Genomic DNA, 16,819 nt, shown 5'->3' on the forward strand with positions numbered 1-16,819 from the left:
TTTGAAAAAGACCGCCTGGAGAACAACGTCAGCAAAGACAGGAAGCTCTTTATAACGCCCTACCCCGACATCTACTCCTTTGCGATGTGGGCCTCCATCAGCCGCTACTTCGCTGCCGCTGGCATCAATCAGGCGGCCGAGGTCCCATTCCAGGCCGTGGCGCAGGACGACGGAACGCCCGGGAAAAACGAGCCACAGCCCGTGTCGGTCTATGGATCTTCGGACGGCGACGGTTTCATGATGCTGTGGCTCGGCTGCCGCTGCTCTTGGCCAGTGACACAATTGATGTGGTGGCAAGCCCTCGGCTGCCAGCTGCATGCGTGGGCCGCCGTCGTGGTCGCAGTGCTGACACTCATCCTCCAGATTATGATCCTCGACGGCTACCTCTCGCAGATGGTGGGTCAGGCATCCCGCCCCTCCGCACCACAACCTCACTACTAACCGTAGCGCGTGCTGATCCCGTGGCGTGCGTCTCACAGGCGCCGCACGTTCCTCGCAAACTCTCGATCGAGGTGGAGGAAGATCGATTGGGCTACCTGTGGCAGCTCATGGAGGTTATCGTGGTGCCGCTGGTCATCCTCTTCCTTGTTATCGCTTGCACGCATGGCTCGAATATGTCCCATGCATACTTCCTACTGATGTGCGTGGTGCTGCGGTAGGGCTGCCTCACATTGAAAGAAGGCTGCTGCTGAGTCGCCGTTGTTCTGGGTTCGAGTGGCGGGCCATCCCGCTTGCGGGATGGCTTAGCGGGTTCGAGCCGTCACACATTGGCTGCCGGGGTGTGCCGAGGGGGGGCTGGGTGGGCGGTAGGCCGTCATTGCCCGGCGCTGCTTGCAGCGCTCTGGGTGGTAGTGGCGGCGCTCCAAGAGTGGTGCTCTTGGGAAGAGGTTCCTCCTTTCCGCTCCCCCCCCGCAAGGCGCGAGACACACACTGTTCTATGACAGGACTCTCGCGAACCGCTACGAAGGCCAGACCTATGCCTACTTCACCGTCGCCTTCTGGTCGGTCATCCTGACCATCAAGTATAAAATCATCTTCGCGTATGTTGTTTTGTTGATCCCCCTTTTCATCGTCAGCGGCGTGTCTGGCAACGTGCTCACGGTCCGCTCGCCGGCGTTGCTTCTTTCGCTCTTTGCACTCATTGCGCTCTTGCACTTAGGATGGGGAGATGGGGGAATAGCTTGGCCCTCTCACCTAACCACTTGTGTGGGGCATTAAGCTTGCCTTCTCCTGCGCGCTCCAGGACGCCGTCGATGTACTCGTCATTTTTACGGCCATTTCCAGCTTCCAAATGCGCGCATTCAAAATGATCATGCCCGCGGGGGGGGAGCCCGCGCCCAGCCCAGCCCCCCCCCCCCCCCCCACCCCACCCCAGGTTTGCTTTCCAGTTCGTCATGTTTGTGGGCTGCCTCGGCACCTTCACCCCCGAGTCGCCGCTCACCAGTGATCTCATCACGTACGTCGTCGGCATGCGGCAGCCTGTCCTTGACCGCGCTTTCGCTTACGTCGGTCAGTGGTGGCAGCTTGCCGTCGGCGTTTTGTTGATCTACATCCTGCCGGAGAGCACTTGGGCCGGCGCTCGCCACACCACGCCGGCGTCGCATTGCTACTTACGCATCCCCTCTTGCTTCGTAGTACTACTTCTCCGCCCTCGTCCTGTGGGTCGTTCCGATCTCGGCCGTCTACTACGAGATCTGCTCAAAGGAAATCCCCCGCCCCGCCGCCAAGCCCTCTCTGAGCGCTAAGCCCCCGTCCCCTATCCACTGACCTCGAGAGCGCGGTGCTGACCTGCTCCGTCAGGCCATCCTTTGGTGCATGGAGGGCCCATCAGCTTGCCCGCCGCACACCGGACCATGCCTCCATCTCATCGGCATCGGCACTACGCTCGTATGCATCTTCCTGTTTGTGCTGCGCTACGGCTGCTTCCTCTTCCCGTGCGTCTGCGCGCCCGAGGTATGCCCGGCTGGCTCCCCCCCCTCACGCACCCGCTCTTCACGCCTCCAGCCGTGCACAGGTGCCCGGCTGGCTCGCCTTCCCGCCCTCGACCGACCTGCTCTCGCCGCTCGGTAAGACGTGGGGCTTCAAGTACTGCACCCTCTTCGTCCAGCGCGTCGTCGGCTTGTGGAATGGCGCCGACTGGCCGCGGGACTGCGCCATGGAGCCGGACGCGAGCAACTACGCATCGTCCGCAGACCCGAGGCACTTTGCGGCATCGGTGGGCAAGGCGCTTGCCGGGCACGACGCAGACGTCGAGGAGCTGCGCGGGATGTTCGAGCGGCAGGCCGCGCAGGCCGCGCAGCAGGCAGCGCAGATCGCGGCGCTGCAAGCCCAGGCGGCGGGCTAGAAGGTGGATGGGGGCGATGGGTGTGAGATTGAGGAAAGGTAGCGGCTTGGTCAGTGAGAATGCTGCCAAAACATCCTTCTTTGTGTGTGTGTGCGTGGGGGGAGACGGGAGTGGTGCCTTTTGTTTATTGACTTTGTCGTTTCACGTTTGCGGGGTGGGACTCAGCCAGCGCTAGCTAGAGGCTGCGACACATCCCGAGTGATGAGCGTACGGCACTAAGCCACTCAGGGCCACGCCCCCCCCTCTGTCGCCCCTCCCAGCACCCACGGTGCCAAGGGCACAAACATGACACCGGAAACAACACACACAAACATGCGACAGGGGACGCGGCACTGTCCGAGGAGGCAACCGGCCAAAAAAAAGCGCATGTCTTGAAGGTCCGATACTGGAAGCCCATATAGGCACCTAACACTCCCCCGCAGTATCGCACCTCTTGAGCGACACTACGTTTCCGCAGCTGGGGATTCTCCGGGTACCCCTCTTTGTACCCGTGCTGGCCGGATTCCTCCTCCGAACAAGTCAAGTTCGATCGGCCCCAGTCTCGAACTGGCAGCCACTATCTCACCGGAGGTACCATGTCCGAGGAGGCCACCGGCCAAAAGCGCATGTCTTAGGTAGGTAGGTAGGTAGAAAGGTGAAGAACAGCCAGGCTCGGACTGGACACCAACGCGGTATGGGTGGACGCGAGACAGATGATGACGACACGCACGAGCGACACACAGACACAAACAAGCTCACAAGACACACAGCCAGCTGGCTGCCACACACCCTGAGTTGGCGTACACATAACTCAAGGCCACATCCTCCCTGTCGCCCCCCCCAGCACTCCAAGGTGCCAAGAGAACAAACAAGGGCACAACAACACAACAGACGACAGGGGAGAACGCGTGAGGCTAGAGCAGGCTTGCTCGTCCTCTAGCAATCTCCGCCGACCGCGAGGCCGGACTAGACCGTGTGTGGGGTCATGTGAGGTGTCTCTGGTCACTCTCCTCAGGGGCTAGCCGCCATGTCTTGATAGGCACCTTACGCCACGATACCACACCGCGCAAAAAGTTGGTACCCTGCCTTTCGAGTTACCCGGTAGCAAGGCCTTTTATGTGCTGCCGGTCATGCCGTCGACGCTGCAGGTGCACCCACCAGGCGACCTCGGCCCGTCCTCTCTCTGTGCGGCCGGCTCTCTGGTCCTCGTCGTCGCTGCCACCTCTGCGGCGCTCGGGCTTCGGCTTGAGGGCAAGATAGCGGTGTCTGCGCTGCGGACGGTGTGCCAGCTGCTCGCGCTGGGATCGCTGCTCTACCCAATCTTCTCCTACAACCGACCGTTTGTCGTCATTCCTTACATTGCGTTGATGGTCTGTTTTGCCGCCCGAGAGGCGGCCGCCAAGCCGCAGCACACATACAGTCAGATGGCCGCTCACTTCGGCTTCGCTCTCGCCCTGGCGCTGACCACCTCCTTCGCGCTGTGCGCCGGCCTCATCCTACGGCCGACGCCGTGGTGGGACGCGCAGATCATGATCCCTGTCAGCGGCATGCTGCTCGGCAACGCCATCTCCGCCCTGTCCCTCGGCGTAGACCGGTTCGTCGGTCTGCTGTGCGGCGGCGAGGGCGGGCAAGTGAGGTGCCTCCTCGCGTGCGGCGCTTCGAGGGTCGAGGCGGCGCTGCCCGCAGCGCAGGGCGGCCTGATGACGGGCCTCACTCCCACCCTCAACCAGATGAGTGTCATCGGCCTCGTCTCGATCCCCGGCATGATGACCGGGACGGTGCTCGGGGGCACGCCGCCGCTCGTCGCCGCAAAGTACCAGATGATGATCATGTTTGTCATCCTGTTCACCTCCTCGGCCGCACTCGCCACCTCGATCGCCCTCGCAGCCTCCTCGCTCCTCGACGCTCGCGCCTTTCTCCACCCGCACAGGGCCCAGCGGAGAGCCGGCAGGAAGCACGCGGACATTCTCGTGGCGGCCGCGGCCGCAGTTGCGGGTGTGGCGCGACGGCTCGCGGGGGCGTGCGGGCGGGCTCGGCCCGCCCCTCCGGTGTCCTCCGACGCCGCCCGCTCGCTACTCGGTGAGGCCTCCGCCTCCGGCGGGCCGCCTCCGCTTTCGGCACGAGGCCTCTTCTCACCCCGTTGTGTGTTGACGCGATCCACTAAAGCCACTGCCGAACTCCCACCCCCCGTTGCCGAGCTCGCGACGTAGGCTGCTTCCGCGAGGCGCCCCTCGCGGCAGGGGCAGAGGCGGCGCTCCTCTCCCTCTCGGATGGCTTCGTCGAGGCCGGCTCGGGGACGCCCCTGGTGGGCGCAGAGAGGCTCTCAACCGCGCGAGATGGCCCGAGAGATGACCCGAGAGATGGCCCGAGAGTAGGTGCGGATGGCCTCGCTCACGGTGAGAAGGGGCGAGGCGCTTGCGCTGCGGGGCCCGTACGACTAGATGGTACGACTAGATGGTACGACCAGACGGTACGACCAGATGGTCCACGCAGCCCACGCAGCTCACGCTCCCACGCAGCTCTGCGGAGCACACGGCACGAGCGCCGCAGGGGCGAAGTGGTCGCCAGCAGTGCCAGACAGAGTACTTGATCCCCGTGTTTTGGAAGATCTGCATTCGCCCCTAGGCCCGTCGGGCAGCGGCAAGTCGTCACTCCTCAGAGCGCTCGCCGCGGCGGTGCCGCTCGCCGCAGGGTCGCTCACGCTGAGTGGCGGCACGCTCGCCTCGCGAGGCGCCGCACGCTGGCGCGCGTCGGTGCTCTATGTCCGGCAGGAGGGCGGGCGCGGGGTCCTAGATGCGGACTATCTCCCCATACCTCCCCAGATCTCCCCACGTCTCGCCTTCCTAGAGACTCGAGTGTTCGCTCAGACGCTGGTGTGCTCATGACGTAGCCTTGGGCTGCCCGGCTCGCCGAGGCGGCTGTTTGACCGCATCGTTTCGCTGCGAGTGCAGCGGGCGCGCCAAAGCCCGGCAGCGGCACGGTTCCGGCTGCTGCACCGACTGTGAATGCGGATAGTTTCTCTTCACACCTCCGACCATGAACAGGCGTGGTCCCGGCTGCTGGAGGGGCTGGCGAGGCTGCAGCTTCCCGACTCGCTTCTCGAGCAGGAGTGGGCCCCTCAACCCTTACCTAATCCCAACCCAAACCCTAACCCTAACCAATACCCTGACCCTCACCCTGACCCTCACCCCGACCGCTCCTTGAGCAGGACTGGGCCTCCCTCTCTGGCGGCGAGAGCCAGCGCGTCTACCTGGCGATGATGGTGGCGCTGCGGCCGCAGGTCCTTCTCCTCGACGAGGTTTGGCGGAGATTTCGCCGAGATATCCCCGAGATGCAGCCAAGATCGACGAGGCGACGAGCGCACACACACGCGACCCACACGCGCACGCAGAATGGGGGAGCTGCTCCCCTAGGTGACGAGTGCGTGCGACGGCGAGGCGACCGCGCTTGTGGAGGCGCTGGTGGCGCAGGCCGCGGTCGGGGCGGTCTGGATCACGCATGACACGGCGCAGGCGTCACGGGTGGCCACCCGCATTGTGGAGTTCCAATTAGTGGCTTGCGATGCTCTATGCTGACCGCGCCCACGGCTCTACTACGGTTCATCCTCGTCGAACTACCGTTCGCGCTGAATCGCGCCCTCCTCTCTAGTGCTACCTTGTAAACGGACACCGCGCCCAGTAGCAGCCGACGCGGCCCAGTAGTGCAGCCGACGCCACACCACGCGAGCGTGTCATACGAACCTTATTAGCGCCGTGGTGCCGTCGTTGCCTTGCGGCGTGCGTCCATGGATAGTAGCAGTTCTCGTTCTATCAGTAGCGTGTACCTTCAACTAATCTACTAATCGCATCTAGAGTTCTTTTTCTTCTTTCTGGCGGCATGTGCGCCGACCAGGCTCGGGGCGACCTGGCCTCGCTGCGCGCCTTCCTCTCCGGGTGGCGGACGCGCGGCACGTCGCTCGCGAGCTCGACGCGCGGCACGACACCGAGAGGCATAACACGCTGCTGACCTGGGCCGCTCGGCACGGGCAGGCCGAGGCGGTGTGGCTGCTGCTCGACAGCGGCGCGAGCGTGGGGGCGACGAATGATGACGGCGCTTCCGCGCTGCACATCGCGTGCCAGGAGGGGCAGATTGAGTGCGCCCGGCTGCTCCTCGAGGCTGGCGCGGCGACCGACCAAGCAGACGCCAGAGGCGCCACGCCGCTGTCCATCGCGTGCCTGCAGGGCCATGACCAGTGCGTCCGGCTGCTTCTCGAGGCGAGCGCGGCGGTCAATCAAGCCAACGGCAGCGCCACGCCGCTGATCATCGCGTGCTACAAGGGCCACCTCGAGGTCGCCCGGCTGCTGCGCGACGCTGGCGCGGCCGTCAACCAGGCCGCGGCGAACGGTGCCACGCCGCTGTTCATGGCGTGCCAGGAGGGCCATCCCGAGTGCGTTCGGCTGCTTCTCGAGGCTGGCGCAGCGGTCGACCAGGCCTGCGGCAATGGCGCCACGCCGCTGTTCATGGCGTGCCAGGAGGGCCAGCTCGAGTGCGCACGGCTGCTTCTCGAGGCTGGTGCAGCGATAAACCAAGCCACGCAGGATGGCGTCACGCCGCTGTTCATCGCGTGCGAGACGGGGCAGCTCGAGTGCGTGCAGCTGCTCCTCGAGGCTGGCGCGGCGGTCAACCAAGCCAAGCAGAACGGCGTCACGCCGCTGTACATCGCGAGCGAGAACGGCCACCCCGAGATCGCCCGGCTGCTCCTCGAGGCTGGCGCGGCGATCGAGCAGACCTGCAACGACGGCGCCACGCCGCTGTTCATCGCGTGCCAGGAGGGCCACCCCGAGTGCGTCCGGCTGCTCCTCGAGGCTGGCGCGGCGGTAAGCCAAGCCGAGGACAACGGCGCCACGCCGCTGCTCATCGCGTGCCTAGAGGGCCACCTTGAGGTCGCCAAGCTCCTCTCCTCCTATGGCGCCTCCCGCGCCGCTACGCCATCCGTCGGCACGCCCGAGGAGGCCGCAACCAGCGCAGGCCACGCCGACCTCGCCGCCTGGCTGGTCGCCAGCCGCGGCTGGACGCCGCTCGCGCACCTTGAGACCCTCACCGCCGCCCGCGCCACCTCCCTCCTGCGCGGCGGCGCAAGCTTGCACGAGGGCGAGCCGACGCCGCTGCGGCGCGCCGCGGGCGGCGAGGGCGAGGCGGCGGCGTTGGTCCGGCGGGCGGCGGCGCCGTGGTCGCCGGCAAGCCACTCGCTCTTCCCCGCGGCGGCCCGCGCGCGGGCGGCGCTCCTCGTCGTCTCGATCTACGCGATCCACGAGCGGTACCACCTCGACTCGGCCGGAGCCACGAACGGCATCGCGGCGCTCGACTTTGGCCACTGCGTCTTGGGCTTCGCCATTGTGGGCGCGAGACGGAGTAGGCCGGAGGCGCGGTGAGAGTCTTTGCCTCGGCTCCGACCATGGTCGTGGCTCGTGCTGCTTGCTGTCTTGGGTCCGGAACCGCTGTTTGGATATTGGGAGAGTGCGCATTTGGGGGGGGGGGGGGGGATGCCGATGGGGGAGATTGTAACAAAAAGCCACGACACACACATATTTTCCAGCGGGGTCTGGCTCTGTCTGGTACTGGAGACTCTGGCACTTCTCCCTGGCTCCTGAGAGAGGAGACTGCCTGAGTGCCTGTGCGGGACTGCGAGCTCCTATATATGGAGAGATCCTTTTACCTTTTCATTCCGGCACATCCCCTGGCGGCATGTGTGTGTATCGCCGACGCACACGCAGGCCTGCAGCGGACCACCCCCACCCTCAACGGAGGGCTGCAGCGAAATTACCAGCGAATGCTTGCCTTCCCCTGTGCGCGGCGTATCTCAGTGCCGCTTTTGGCGGTCCCTCCATCGCTCTCGTCATCTCCACGGCTGTAGCGCGAGTCCGATGAGCAGCGCCGCCGGCAGGAGCGACCCTATGCAGTAGATATAGCGGTCATCGAACATCGTGAGGACGCCGCTTCGTCGCTCGGCGGTGGCTTCACTACCTATGCAGCACACGCGCGCCGCCTCGGCGCCGCCGACGGCGCCCACGGCGTACGCGACGCAGCAAAAGGATGCCCGAAATCACCCGTTTTTGCCCAATTTTTGGTCATCCGTTAAAATATCTGAAGATCTGAATGGGGGATTCTCCCCAAACCTTGCTCAGCTGATCCAGCCTGGGGGGAAGGCCAGCCCTGGCCAAAGAAACCAGCACCTCATCAGGCTTCCCTGAGCGTCACAGCTCGGTGATTGCGCCGGCCGGACACCACTGTAACGGCCGTTCCGGGCGTTTGAACGCGACCTTCGGGGGCGAAGACATGGGCTCTATGGCTCAGACTGGACTCCTCTTGGTCCCTTCTGATGCCCTAGGCCACACCTGGGCCTTACCCGGGGTCCTAGGGGGCGGGCAGGGTTTGCCCCCCGAAACTGGCATGGGGCACCTTAATGGTAAGGTTTCTTAATGCCCGCAACAGACTGTACTGCTTCCACATTCACATTCCGAGGTTAGCCACAAGTCATCGAACTTGTCGAATGTGTGTGCGAAACAGCGCCCAAAGATAGGGAGGGAGCACCGGGGGCCTGAGGGATGGCGTGCTCCCTTACTGCCGGCTGCATCCCGGTCGACTCTGACCTTTACGGGCCTCCCAGCAAAATCACCACCCTCAGCGAAACACCAATTGTTGCCGAGTGCTGCTGCCCGGGTGAGCCGGTCGTCGAGGTGCGGCCAGCCGCGGGGGCGTTGGCAAACAATGATTGGCCCAACGTCGTTGTGTGCCGCGACCCGGAGGCGGCACATCCGCAGCCTCCACCGCCGACACCACCCACGACGATCGCCGGCTGCCATTGGTGCCACGACCTTCCCTCTTTTTACATGCAACGACGCGGGTCCCAGCGGGTTTTCACGTAACAAGTACACACAAAATGGGGGATCGCCGGCCCCCACCAGTAAAACGAGAGCCCGCCCCCGCGCGACGTGTCTGATCTGAGATGATCGTGCCCGCGAGCAGGCTGCGACCGAGGTTGCTGCTCCCCTGTGCTCTTTTCTCTAGCCGCTACCCTTTCCTCTTTGTCTCGTGGCGGAAGCGCTGCGTTGCTGCCTGGCTTTGCGACGGCATTTGGAACCTTTGACCAGAGCCATCTCTTGTTATCCGTCTGGTCAGTGCTCGGCCCCGCCCCGCATGAGCTGGAGGCAACGCCTCGCGGCATCTGCCCTTTGCCCGCAGGAACTTTCACCGCGGCGGGCGGCGGGCGCCAGTTTGCATTCGGCATGCCCACAGGATTCTACGAGGGACCGGTCGTGATCTGGCTGCCTGGCACTGGCAACGACTGCAGCGGAGCCTATCATCAAGAGTTCTTTGCCACCATATCGTCCAACCTTCCTTGTCTCTGTGGTGCGTACGACACCAATGCAGCTTTTTTGGCGGGAAGGTCAAGGACGGTTGCCTTGAGCATCACAGAAGAGATTGAGCGCCTGATTGGGATTGGAATGGCCGCGCTGAAAGCTTCATACCCGGGCTGCGGTGTCCTTGCCGACCTCAACGTTGGTGTTGGCGCCGCGTCCGGGTGGGAGTGGGAGCGACTGATCCTATCTGGCCACTCTCAGGGCGCCGTCCACGCCGCACGGCTGTCGCAGCGGCACCGGGTGGGCAGGGCCATTTTCTTTAGCAGTCCCTGCGCAATGTTTAACGACGAGCTTGCTTGGATGAGCGGTCCCTTTGCCACTCCGGCCGACCGACTGTTTGGCCTCACGTCTGTCGCCGACATGACGTGTCCATGGGATAGCAGAGGGTGGAACTTGCTTTTTGGCGTCAACCAGGTAGGGGTGAGGCGGCAGTGGGCCAGGATTGGCATCACCGACCTTCTCGAGGTGAATGAGCGGACCCCGCTGGCCTCGTACTCGCCCGGAAATAGCCACGGCATCTACCTGGCGATGAAGCGGGCGATTGGCTGCTTGTACGTGGACGGCCACACCGAGACCGTTTACGACCTCTTGCCGCCGTGCTGGTACGACCGGAAGCGGACGTGGGGGCTGCTGTTCGGGTGGGTAAATAAATAAACACAACTTCCAAGCACGCACGATGCGAAGCACAACAGAGCAGACAGATGACGATTACCACCCAGCGCACGACCGCCAACTCTCCGGCGCAGGCCGCGAAGAACCGAGTCGTCCGCGGGCCGATGGTCGCGCTCGCGGCGCGCCGGCGCGGCGCAGTGGACGCAGCCCGGTTCGCAGCTTCGCGAGCTACGTGGGGGCGGCCACAGTACGGCCCGGTGGCCGCCCCCGCAATGAGGCCAAGCGAATAAAAATAAAAGCGGACACTCTTCACTCTACTAGGAGATGGGTAAAAAGGAACACGTGTAGAAATGGGTCTCATTACGTCCAGCTCTAGCAAAAGCGGGCGGCAGCTGGACGACAATGGCACCGACTGCCCTGGCCATGCGCTCGCGCACCCTTGTAGTGAGAAGGCACATTAGCAAGAGCACGTAGCAGTCGAATGCGACTGAGCATGCGAACGAGACGTGCAGGCTCGGCGCGGCCGGCAGGTCGGCAAAGGCGCGCAAAGAGAACTTGGCCAGGAGCGAGACGCACATGCCGCATCCCTCGATGGGCCGGTACAGCGCCCACAAGGAGGCGTCCTTACGCCAGCAAAACAGCAAGGCGATGAGAGTTATCCCGCATGGTTCTTGAAAGATGGAGGCGCACAGCGCCGCAACTATAGATCCGGAAGTGAGATCGAATCGTCCCTTCTGAACGCTCGTAACCGCAATGTGCCAAGTCATGGAGGCCAGCCCCAGAAGCATGGCGCATAGGCAGCGCCTACATGCACCGACTGAATGGCCATGCGGGAAGGCCGCCGCAGCGACACCAAGGCCTCCTGTCTGCGTTGCTATGAAACTGAGAGCGATCATGAACTCGCCGCTGGACTCGCGTGCGGTTAGCAGCTGGTCGAAAAAGAAGGCGGCACAGAGTACAATGACCGCCGCTGATGCAGAGAACGAGCGGCGCCGAAGCCAAATATCCTAAGCCAAATATCCTGAGGGAATATCCTAAGCCAAATATCCTGAGACAATTTCCTAAGCCAAATATCCTGAGACAATATCCTAAGCCAAATATCCTGAGACCATATCCTAAGCAAATATGCTGAGACCATATTCTAAGCCAAATATCCTAAGCCAAATATCCTGAGATAATTTCCTAAGCCAAATATCCTAAGCCAAATATCCTGAGACCATATCCTAAGCAGATATGGTCTGCTAAGCCAAATATCCTGAGACAATTTCCTAAGCCAAATATCCTGAGACAATTTCCTAAGCCAAATATCCTGAGACAATTTCCTAAGGCAAATATCCTGAGACAATTTCCTAAGCCAAATATCCTAAGACCATATCCTGAGACAATATCCTGAGCCAAATATCTAAGACAATATTCTGAGACAAATATCCTTAGCGATTGATCTTGGAGAGTCGCCTTAGAAAATATCCGAGAAATATCCTTAGAAAATATCCTTAGAAATATCCTTAGAAATTCTCCTTAGAAATCTCCTTAGAAAGTGTCCTTAGAGATTACCCTGAGGAATACCCCTTAGGGAATATCTAAGGGTTGTACTTAGGAGTCGATTTCCGCGTCGAAAAATGGCCGAAGGAGCACGTGGGCACTAGTTATGGACGAAAGTGCATTTTGTTCACAGCATGTAGATGTGAATGCGTTCCCATTACCATTTGCGGCAAGTCTCAAGCGATGGTGCCAGATTCCGACCTCATCTTCACGCCAGTGATGCGGTTGATCACGCGAGTCGATCGACACGTCTTCGCCGCTCTTTCACCGACGCCCACAGCGCCAGCCAGTGTCACGACGTGCCGCTGCCAAGAACGACACTGTGCTCTGAGGATTCGCCGCACATCGAAGGAATCAGAAGCGCGCCTTCGTGGATCTTTGTGTGTCGGGACAGGCGCTGAGGTTTGTGTCTCCTCTCGTCATCCTCCGCTGGCGTTTCGACACTGTGACAGCGGCAGCGCTGTGGCTTTGACGCTTCGGCTGCTTGCAATCGCAGCCACCGCACTCCCGTCGCTGCCTTCCTGTTGCCTGCAGTGGCACGCTGCGGAGTCTCCCCGGCTCGGCAGTACTGGTCGGCGTCTTGTCCTGTCGTCACCCTCGCGTCGCCGCCGTGGTCCGGCGCGGCGGTCATCCGGACAGAGTGTATCCCTCAGTGAGCCGACTCGCGACCCGCACTGCATGAGGGCAAGAAAAGCCGAGCCGTGCCACCGTCCTGCTCCCCCCTTTTGCATGTCTTTTTACGTGAGAGCATTCTGCTAAACAAGAGGAAACCAGAGTACTCTCCACTCTTCGCTACTACCTACCACTCCTTGACGGCCTGCTCAAGGAGAGGCTTGATCTCATCTGCCCACCTGGGTGCGAGCTCCTTCCAAGTTGATCGCGCGAACTCATAGCACTCCTGTGCGGTTCGCCCTCCATCCTCGAAACCGGCCGGGGCACCGTTGAACATCTTGGTCTGCTCGTTCCCCCCCCCCGCGGCACGTTTGTTGCCGGTCTGCTTTCCAGTCTGTTTGGACAGGTAGCGCTGCGTGTACGCTTGCTTCTCCGCCTTTGACATGATGACCATGTGCGTGTGTGAGTTGACCTCTGCCGCGGTGTTGAGTGGGCGCCGAAGCAGCCCGCATGACGCATTGTGACCCTGCAGCTGGTCCTGCATGCCATGGAGGTACGAACCCAACACAACTCCTTCCGGCGTGTCCTCCGTCTTCTTGACCGTTCGCGGATGCCACTGCTCGTCCTGATTGTGGAGCTCGAACTCAACCGCCGGAGACAAGGTGAATGTGACCTCTGGGGCGAGCTCCGTGCCGCACCTGTGGAGGTCTCCGTCGCGCCTCCTCAGTTGCAGCGCCATCGTCAAGACTCGGGGGTGGCCAACCGTCATTGTGCTGATGGGGGCAGCGTCCTGCGAGTTTCGCTGCCCTCCCACCACATCCTGGTGCAAGCCGAGTGTGGAGCCGCACTTGTCCCCGCCCTGCCTGCTCGGCGGGTGTGGTAGGTTGAGTCGGCAATAGACGCAGTACGACTTGCCCAGGTAGCACAGCACAATGCACGAGTTGAAGCGGTCGTCCTGCAGAATGTGCTCGATGCGGTCAGGGTATGGGAAGATCCGGAAGCGGTCTGGCTGGCGTCCAATGGAGAACTTGCCGCTGCACCACTCGTATGCCCACATCAACGCAAATGTGCAGTTGCACACGTCGCATTGCCACTCTCGCCCCACGCAGTACTTGCATCCTGTGCACCCCTTCCCGAGCGAGCCAGGGCAGTGCTCACCCCTGTCGCTGACGCCATCCCAGCAGCAGACGCAGGTGCGTGTCGGCAGCTGATCTGACGGCACATGCGCCAACGGTACCTTTGCCTCTGGTGCTGTGTAGCTGAGCTGCGCCAGAACCAGCTTAGTGTTGTGAAAGTGTTCCGGCTTTGGGAAGTTGTGTTGCGGCGCCGTGATGTCGAGATCAGCTGGGTTTGCCAACAGGCGGTCTCGCACGAGTCCCACCACATACTCACGGAGGGCCGTAAGGTTGTCCGCAGAGAGGGTGCTCGTCTTGACGTCCGACCGGCGTGGGACGGGTGCCTGTTGACACGCGTCGAAGACGCGTGCCTTGAACGGCGCCTTCCGAGATGGGCCGTCGACTGGGGGGCGTCTGCAGGACATGCCGTGTGTCGGTGCGGCCTGCAAGTCTGAGAGCATGAAGGCTGCACTTTCTGGTGGCCGCGTGAAGCTCAGGCGCAGCTTGAAGTCGGTGATGTTGTCGCCGGACCACTGAGCTGCCCGCCCCCCCCCCTCCTGTGCCCATCCCTCCGTCCCCTACAGCCCCGGCCCCGGAGCGCCCTCTGCCCTTGCCCGCTGCGCCGTATGTCTGTTTGCCCATCCCTCCGCCGATCCCCGTTCCTCGCAGATGTACAGCCTCGCCGTCACCGCCAACGGCGCTCTCTGGAGCTGGGGCGATGCATGCTTCGGCAGCTTGGGCCACAACGACCACCTGAACCACCTGCTGCCAAAGAAGATAGACGCGTTGGCTGGCCATCGCGTCGTCGCTGTGTCGGCTGGGCTACACCACAACCTCGCCCTTACTGCCGACGGCACCGTCTGGAGCTGCGGCGGTGGCTACTTCGGCCAGTTGGGCCACGGCGACGGTCAGTGCCATCCACAGCCCAAGAAGGTCGAAGCCTTGGCAGGGCAGCGCGTCGTCGCCGTTTCGGCGGGATCCGAACACAGCCTCACTGTCACCGCCAACGGCGCCGTCTTCACCTGGGGCGGCGGCATGTACGGCTGCCTCGGCCACGGGGATGGCATTGCGAACGCTCTGCTTCCCAAGAAGGTCGAGTCCTTGGAGCTGTGATCTGTGCAAGCGTGATCGGTTAATAACCGACACGTGTGTGCAACTCCTCTCACTAGCGCTTTTTCGAGACCTTGACGTTCAGACAACCGACACGGACACGTGTGTGCAACTCCTCTGACTAGTTCTTTTCACAGACCTTAGACAGCAGGGAAGAGTCGATGTGCAAAAAGAGAAGCCTTACTGCGGTCGCCACGCCCGCGCACTTGAGCCAGCTAGTCGTAAAATTGAAGCCAAGAATCGCCAAGCTTTCGCGCTACCTGAGGGGAAAGCCGCTGATCGAGCCCAGCGTGCCCGCGGCCGCCTCCCGCGCAGCTATGCCGCTGCGGAATCGGATCGATCCCATGGAGGAGGAGGGCGCAGTCGGCCAGCGCAGCAGGTGGAGTCCCTCCCCGCGCCGGAGCCCCCCTGCAGTCGAGGGAGAGTCCTCGTTGGCGATGAAGGTGGCGACATCGAATCGCGGCCGACAGACGTCACGTGGGAGGAATGGGCGATGAGCGGGAACGATGCGCGCTACGACGCCGACTCCGCCGTGCTCGTGGCCGCAGAAAGCCGCGCTCCAGGAGCACGCCAAGATGCAATGGCTCGCTTGCTTCGATTCAGCTCTCTCGGCAGCAGAAGTGGGGCTGGAGCGGGTGGGGGTGGATGCCGATTGAGGGGGAGCGTCTCCAGCTGCGCCCTGTGGCAGCTGCGCCCTGTGGCAGCTAGTCGAGGGACTTGGTAGTTGTGACCCCCCTGAGTGAGGACAGGAGAGAGAGAGCGTTTTGTGGTGTTGGTGTACGCAATAACGGGACAGGGTGGTTGTTCTCTCTATCTCCTCTTCTAGCTCTTAGCATGAGCTGCGCCCGGTGTCCGACCCCTTTTGCGCAGCAACACCTTAAACTTTTAGGCCCCGCCAAATTCGGGTCGGAGCGTAGCGGAGTGGGCCCCGAGTTTGAAAAGGGCGACGGACGCTTGCGTCCTAGCCTCCAACAACGCCTCCCCGGCGCAGAGGGGCCCCCGGAGGGATGCACAACCGACCCACGCCACGCCGCTTGCGGCGGTCCTCTTCTTCCCAGCTCCGCTGAGGTCACACGTTATTTGTGTGTATCGCGCGCCTTGCGGGGGGGGCGCGGAAAAGAGGAACCTCTTAGCGCCATCGCCACGGTGCTGCATGCAGCGCCGGGCGACGACGGCTTACCGCCTCCCGGTCCCCCTCGGCACACCTCCGCTGCTCAATGTTTGACGGCTCGAACCCGTGAAGCTTCCCCGTGCGCGGGTTACCCCGCACACGGGTCAGCCTGCCAGCCACGTATCCACGCAAGCGTGGTCCGCGTGCATGGCATACAGGCGTCCGCCAGACAGCGCAGAGGCTAGGCGACCGGGGAAGGACTATTTATTATTTGCGATCAGGCGGCGCTCTTGCCGCCGCTGCAGCCGACGCTCGCGATGGCCGATCCGCAGCTCCTGGCCGCGCTCGACCTCATGAGGCGAATGCCACCCTCGCGCTGCGAGACGTCGCTCGAGGGTGCGTCGGTCGAGAGCGGCCTGCGGGCTGCGGCTGCAAAGCGCTCACCACTGCCGCGCTGCCCCTGCCGCAGAGCTTGTCGACCTGGTGCCTCACCTGACGGACGACCTCCTCAACACCATCGACCAGCCGCTGCAGACCGCCAAGGACGCCCAGGGCAACGCCTACTTATTATGCGACTACAATCGCGACGGCGACTCGTACCGGTAAAGGCCCGCCCGCCGGCCGGGCGGCGAGATGCATGGGACGCTCGCACGCACTCAGGCCCGCGGAGAAGAGGTGTGCGGCGGCCCTTGCCATCCTCGGCGCGCACGCCCGTGTCCGCAGGTCCCCGTGGACAAACGAGTATGACCCTCCGCTCTCGGACGGCGTGCTGCCGTCGCCAAAGCTGCGCGCGATGGAGACGCTGGCGAACGACATCTTCGAGGGCTACCGCGAGATGTACTACGAGGGGGGCATCTCCTCGGTCTACTTTTGGGACCTCGACGAGTGCGCGCGCTGCTGCGGCTGCCCCCCCGCCTCCAGCCGAACTGAGTGCTAGGCCGCTAGACGGCTGGCCGCCGCAGGCCGGCCCAATGCCACCAACGGCCGGCAATTG

The 16,819-nt window shown here is 62.9% G+C and overlaps 4 protein-coding genes across 4 annotated transcripts in view; 3 read left to right on the plus strand and 1 right to left on the minus strand.

Moving 5' to 3' along the window:
- The first annotated feature begins 3,428 nt into the window (after positions 1 to 3,428).
- EMIHUDRAFT_467414 (hypothetical protein) lies at positions 3,429 to 6,148 on the plus strand. The gene is made up of 5 exons (XM_005787623.1): positions 3,429 to 4,318; positions 4,534 to 4,628; positions 4,699 to 4,719; positions 5,532 to 5,621; positions 5,737 to 6,148. The coding sequence occupies exons 1-5, from the start codon at positions 3,454 to 3,456 to the stop codon at positions 5,896 to 5,898; spliced, it is 1,233 nt and encodes a 410-aa protein (XP_005787680.1). The 5' UTR covers positions 3,429 to 3,453; the 3' UTR covers positions 5,899 to 6,148.
- Positions 6,149 to 9,807: 3,659 nt separating this feature from the next.
- Positions 9,808 to 10,625, plus strand: EMIHUDRAFT_227555 (hypothetical protein; the record flags this gene model as incomplete). The annotated part of the gene is made up of 3 exons (XM_005787624.1): positions 9,808 to 10,365; positions 10,443 to 10,502; positions 10,584 to 10,625. 3 exons carry the CDS (start codon positions 9,808 to 9,810, stop codon positions 10,623 to 10,625), a joined length of 660 nt encoding a protein of 219 aa, XP_005787681.1.
- Positions 10,626 to 10,652: 27 nt separating this feature from the next.
- EMIHUDRAFT_227556 (hypothetical protein) lies at positions 10,653 to 11,473 on the minus strand (the record flags this gene model as incomplete). The annotated part of the gene is made up of 2 exons (XM_005787625.1): positions 10,653 to 11,217; positions 11,301 to 11,473. 2 exons carry the CDS (start codon positions 11,471 to 11,473, stop codon positions 10,653 to 10,655), a joined length of 738 nt encoding a protein of 245 aa, XP_005787682.1.
- Positions 11,474 to 16,142: 4,669 nt separating this feature from the next.
- Positions 16,143 to 16,819, plus strand: part of EMIHUDRAFT_44624 (hypothetical protein) — a gene marked incomplete at both ends in the record, with an annotated part of 1,176 nt that continues 499 nt past the window's right edge. Inside the window, 3 exons of the mRNA XM_005787626.1 lie at positions 16,143 to 16,221; positions 16,295 to 16,427; positions 16,549 to 16,710. Of these exons, the coding sequence (XP_005787683.1) occupies positions 16,143 to 16,221; positions 16,295 to 16,427; positions 16,549 to 16,710 (374 nt within the window). The remainder of the gene's footprint in view (positions 16,222 to 16,294; positions 16,428 to 16,548; positions 16,711 to 16,819) is intronic.

This window comes from Emiliania huxleyi, assembly GCF_000372725.1.
Source record: "Emiliania huxleyi CCMP1516 chromosome Unknown EMIHUscaffold_140, whole genome shotgun sequence".
Lineage (NCBI taxonomy): Eukaryota > Haptophyta > Isochrysidales > Noelaerhabdaceae > Emiliania > Emiliania huxleyi.

Excerpts from the sequence above, each read along its gene's own strand:
- EMIHUDRAFT_467414 (XM_005787623.1), top strand. The coding sequence starts at position 3,454 with ATGCCGTCGACGCTGCAGGTGCACCCACCAGGCGACCTCGGCCCGTCC. Across the intron at positions 4,629-4,698 it reads CCGGCTCGGGGACGCCCCTG|GTGCGGATGGCCTCGCTCAC; the intron begins GTGGGCGCAGAG and ends GCCCGAGAGTAG. Across the intron at positions 5,622-5,736 it reads AGGTCCTTCTCCTCGACGAG|GTGACGAGTGCGTGCGACGG; the intron begins GTTTGGCGGAGA and ends CTGCTCCCCTAG.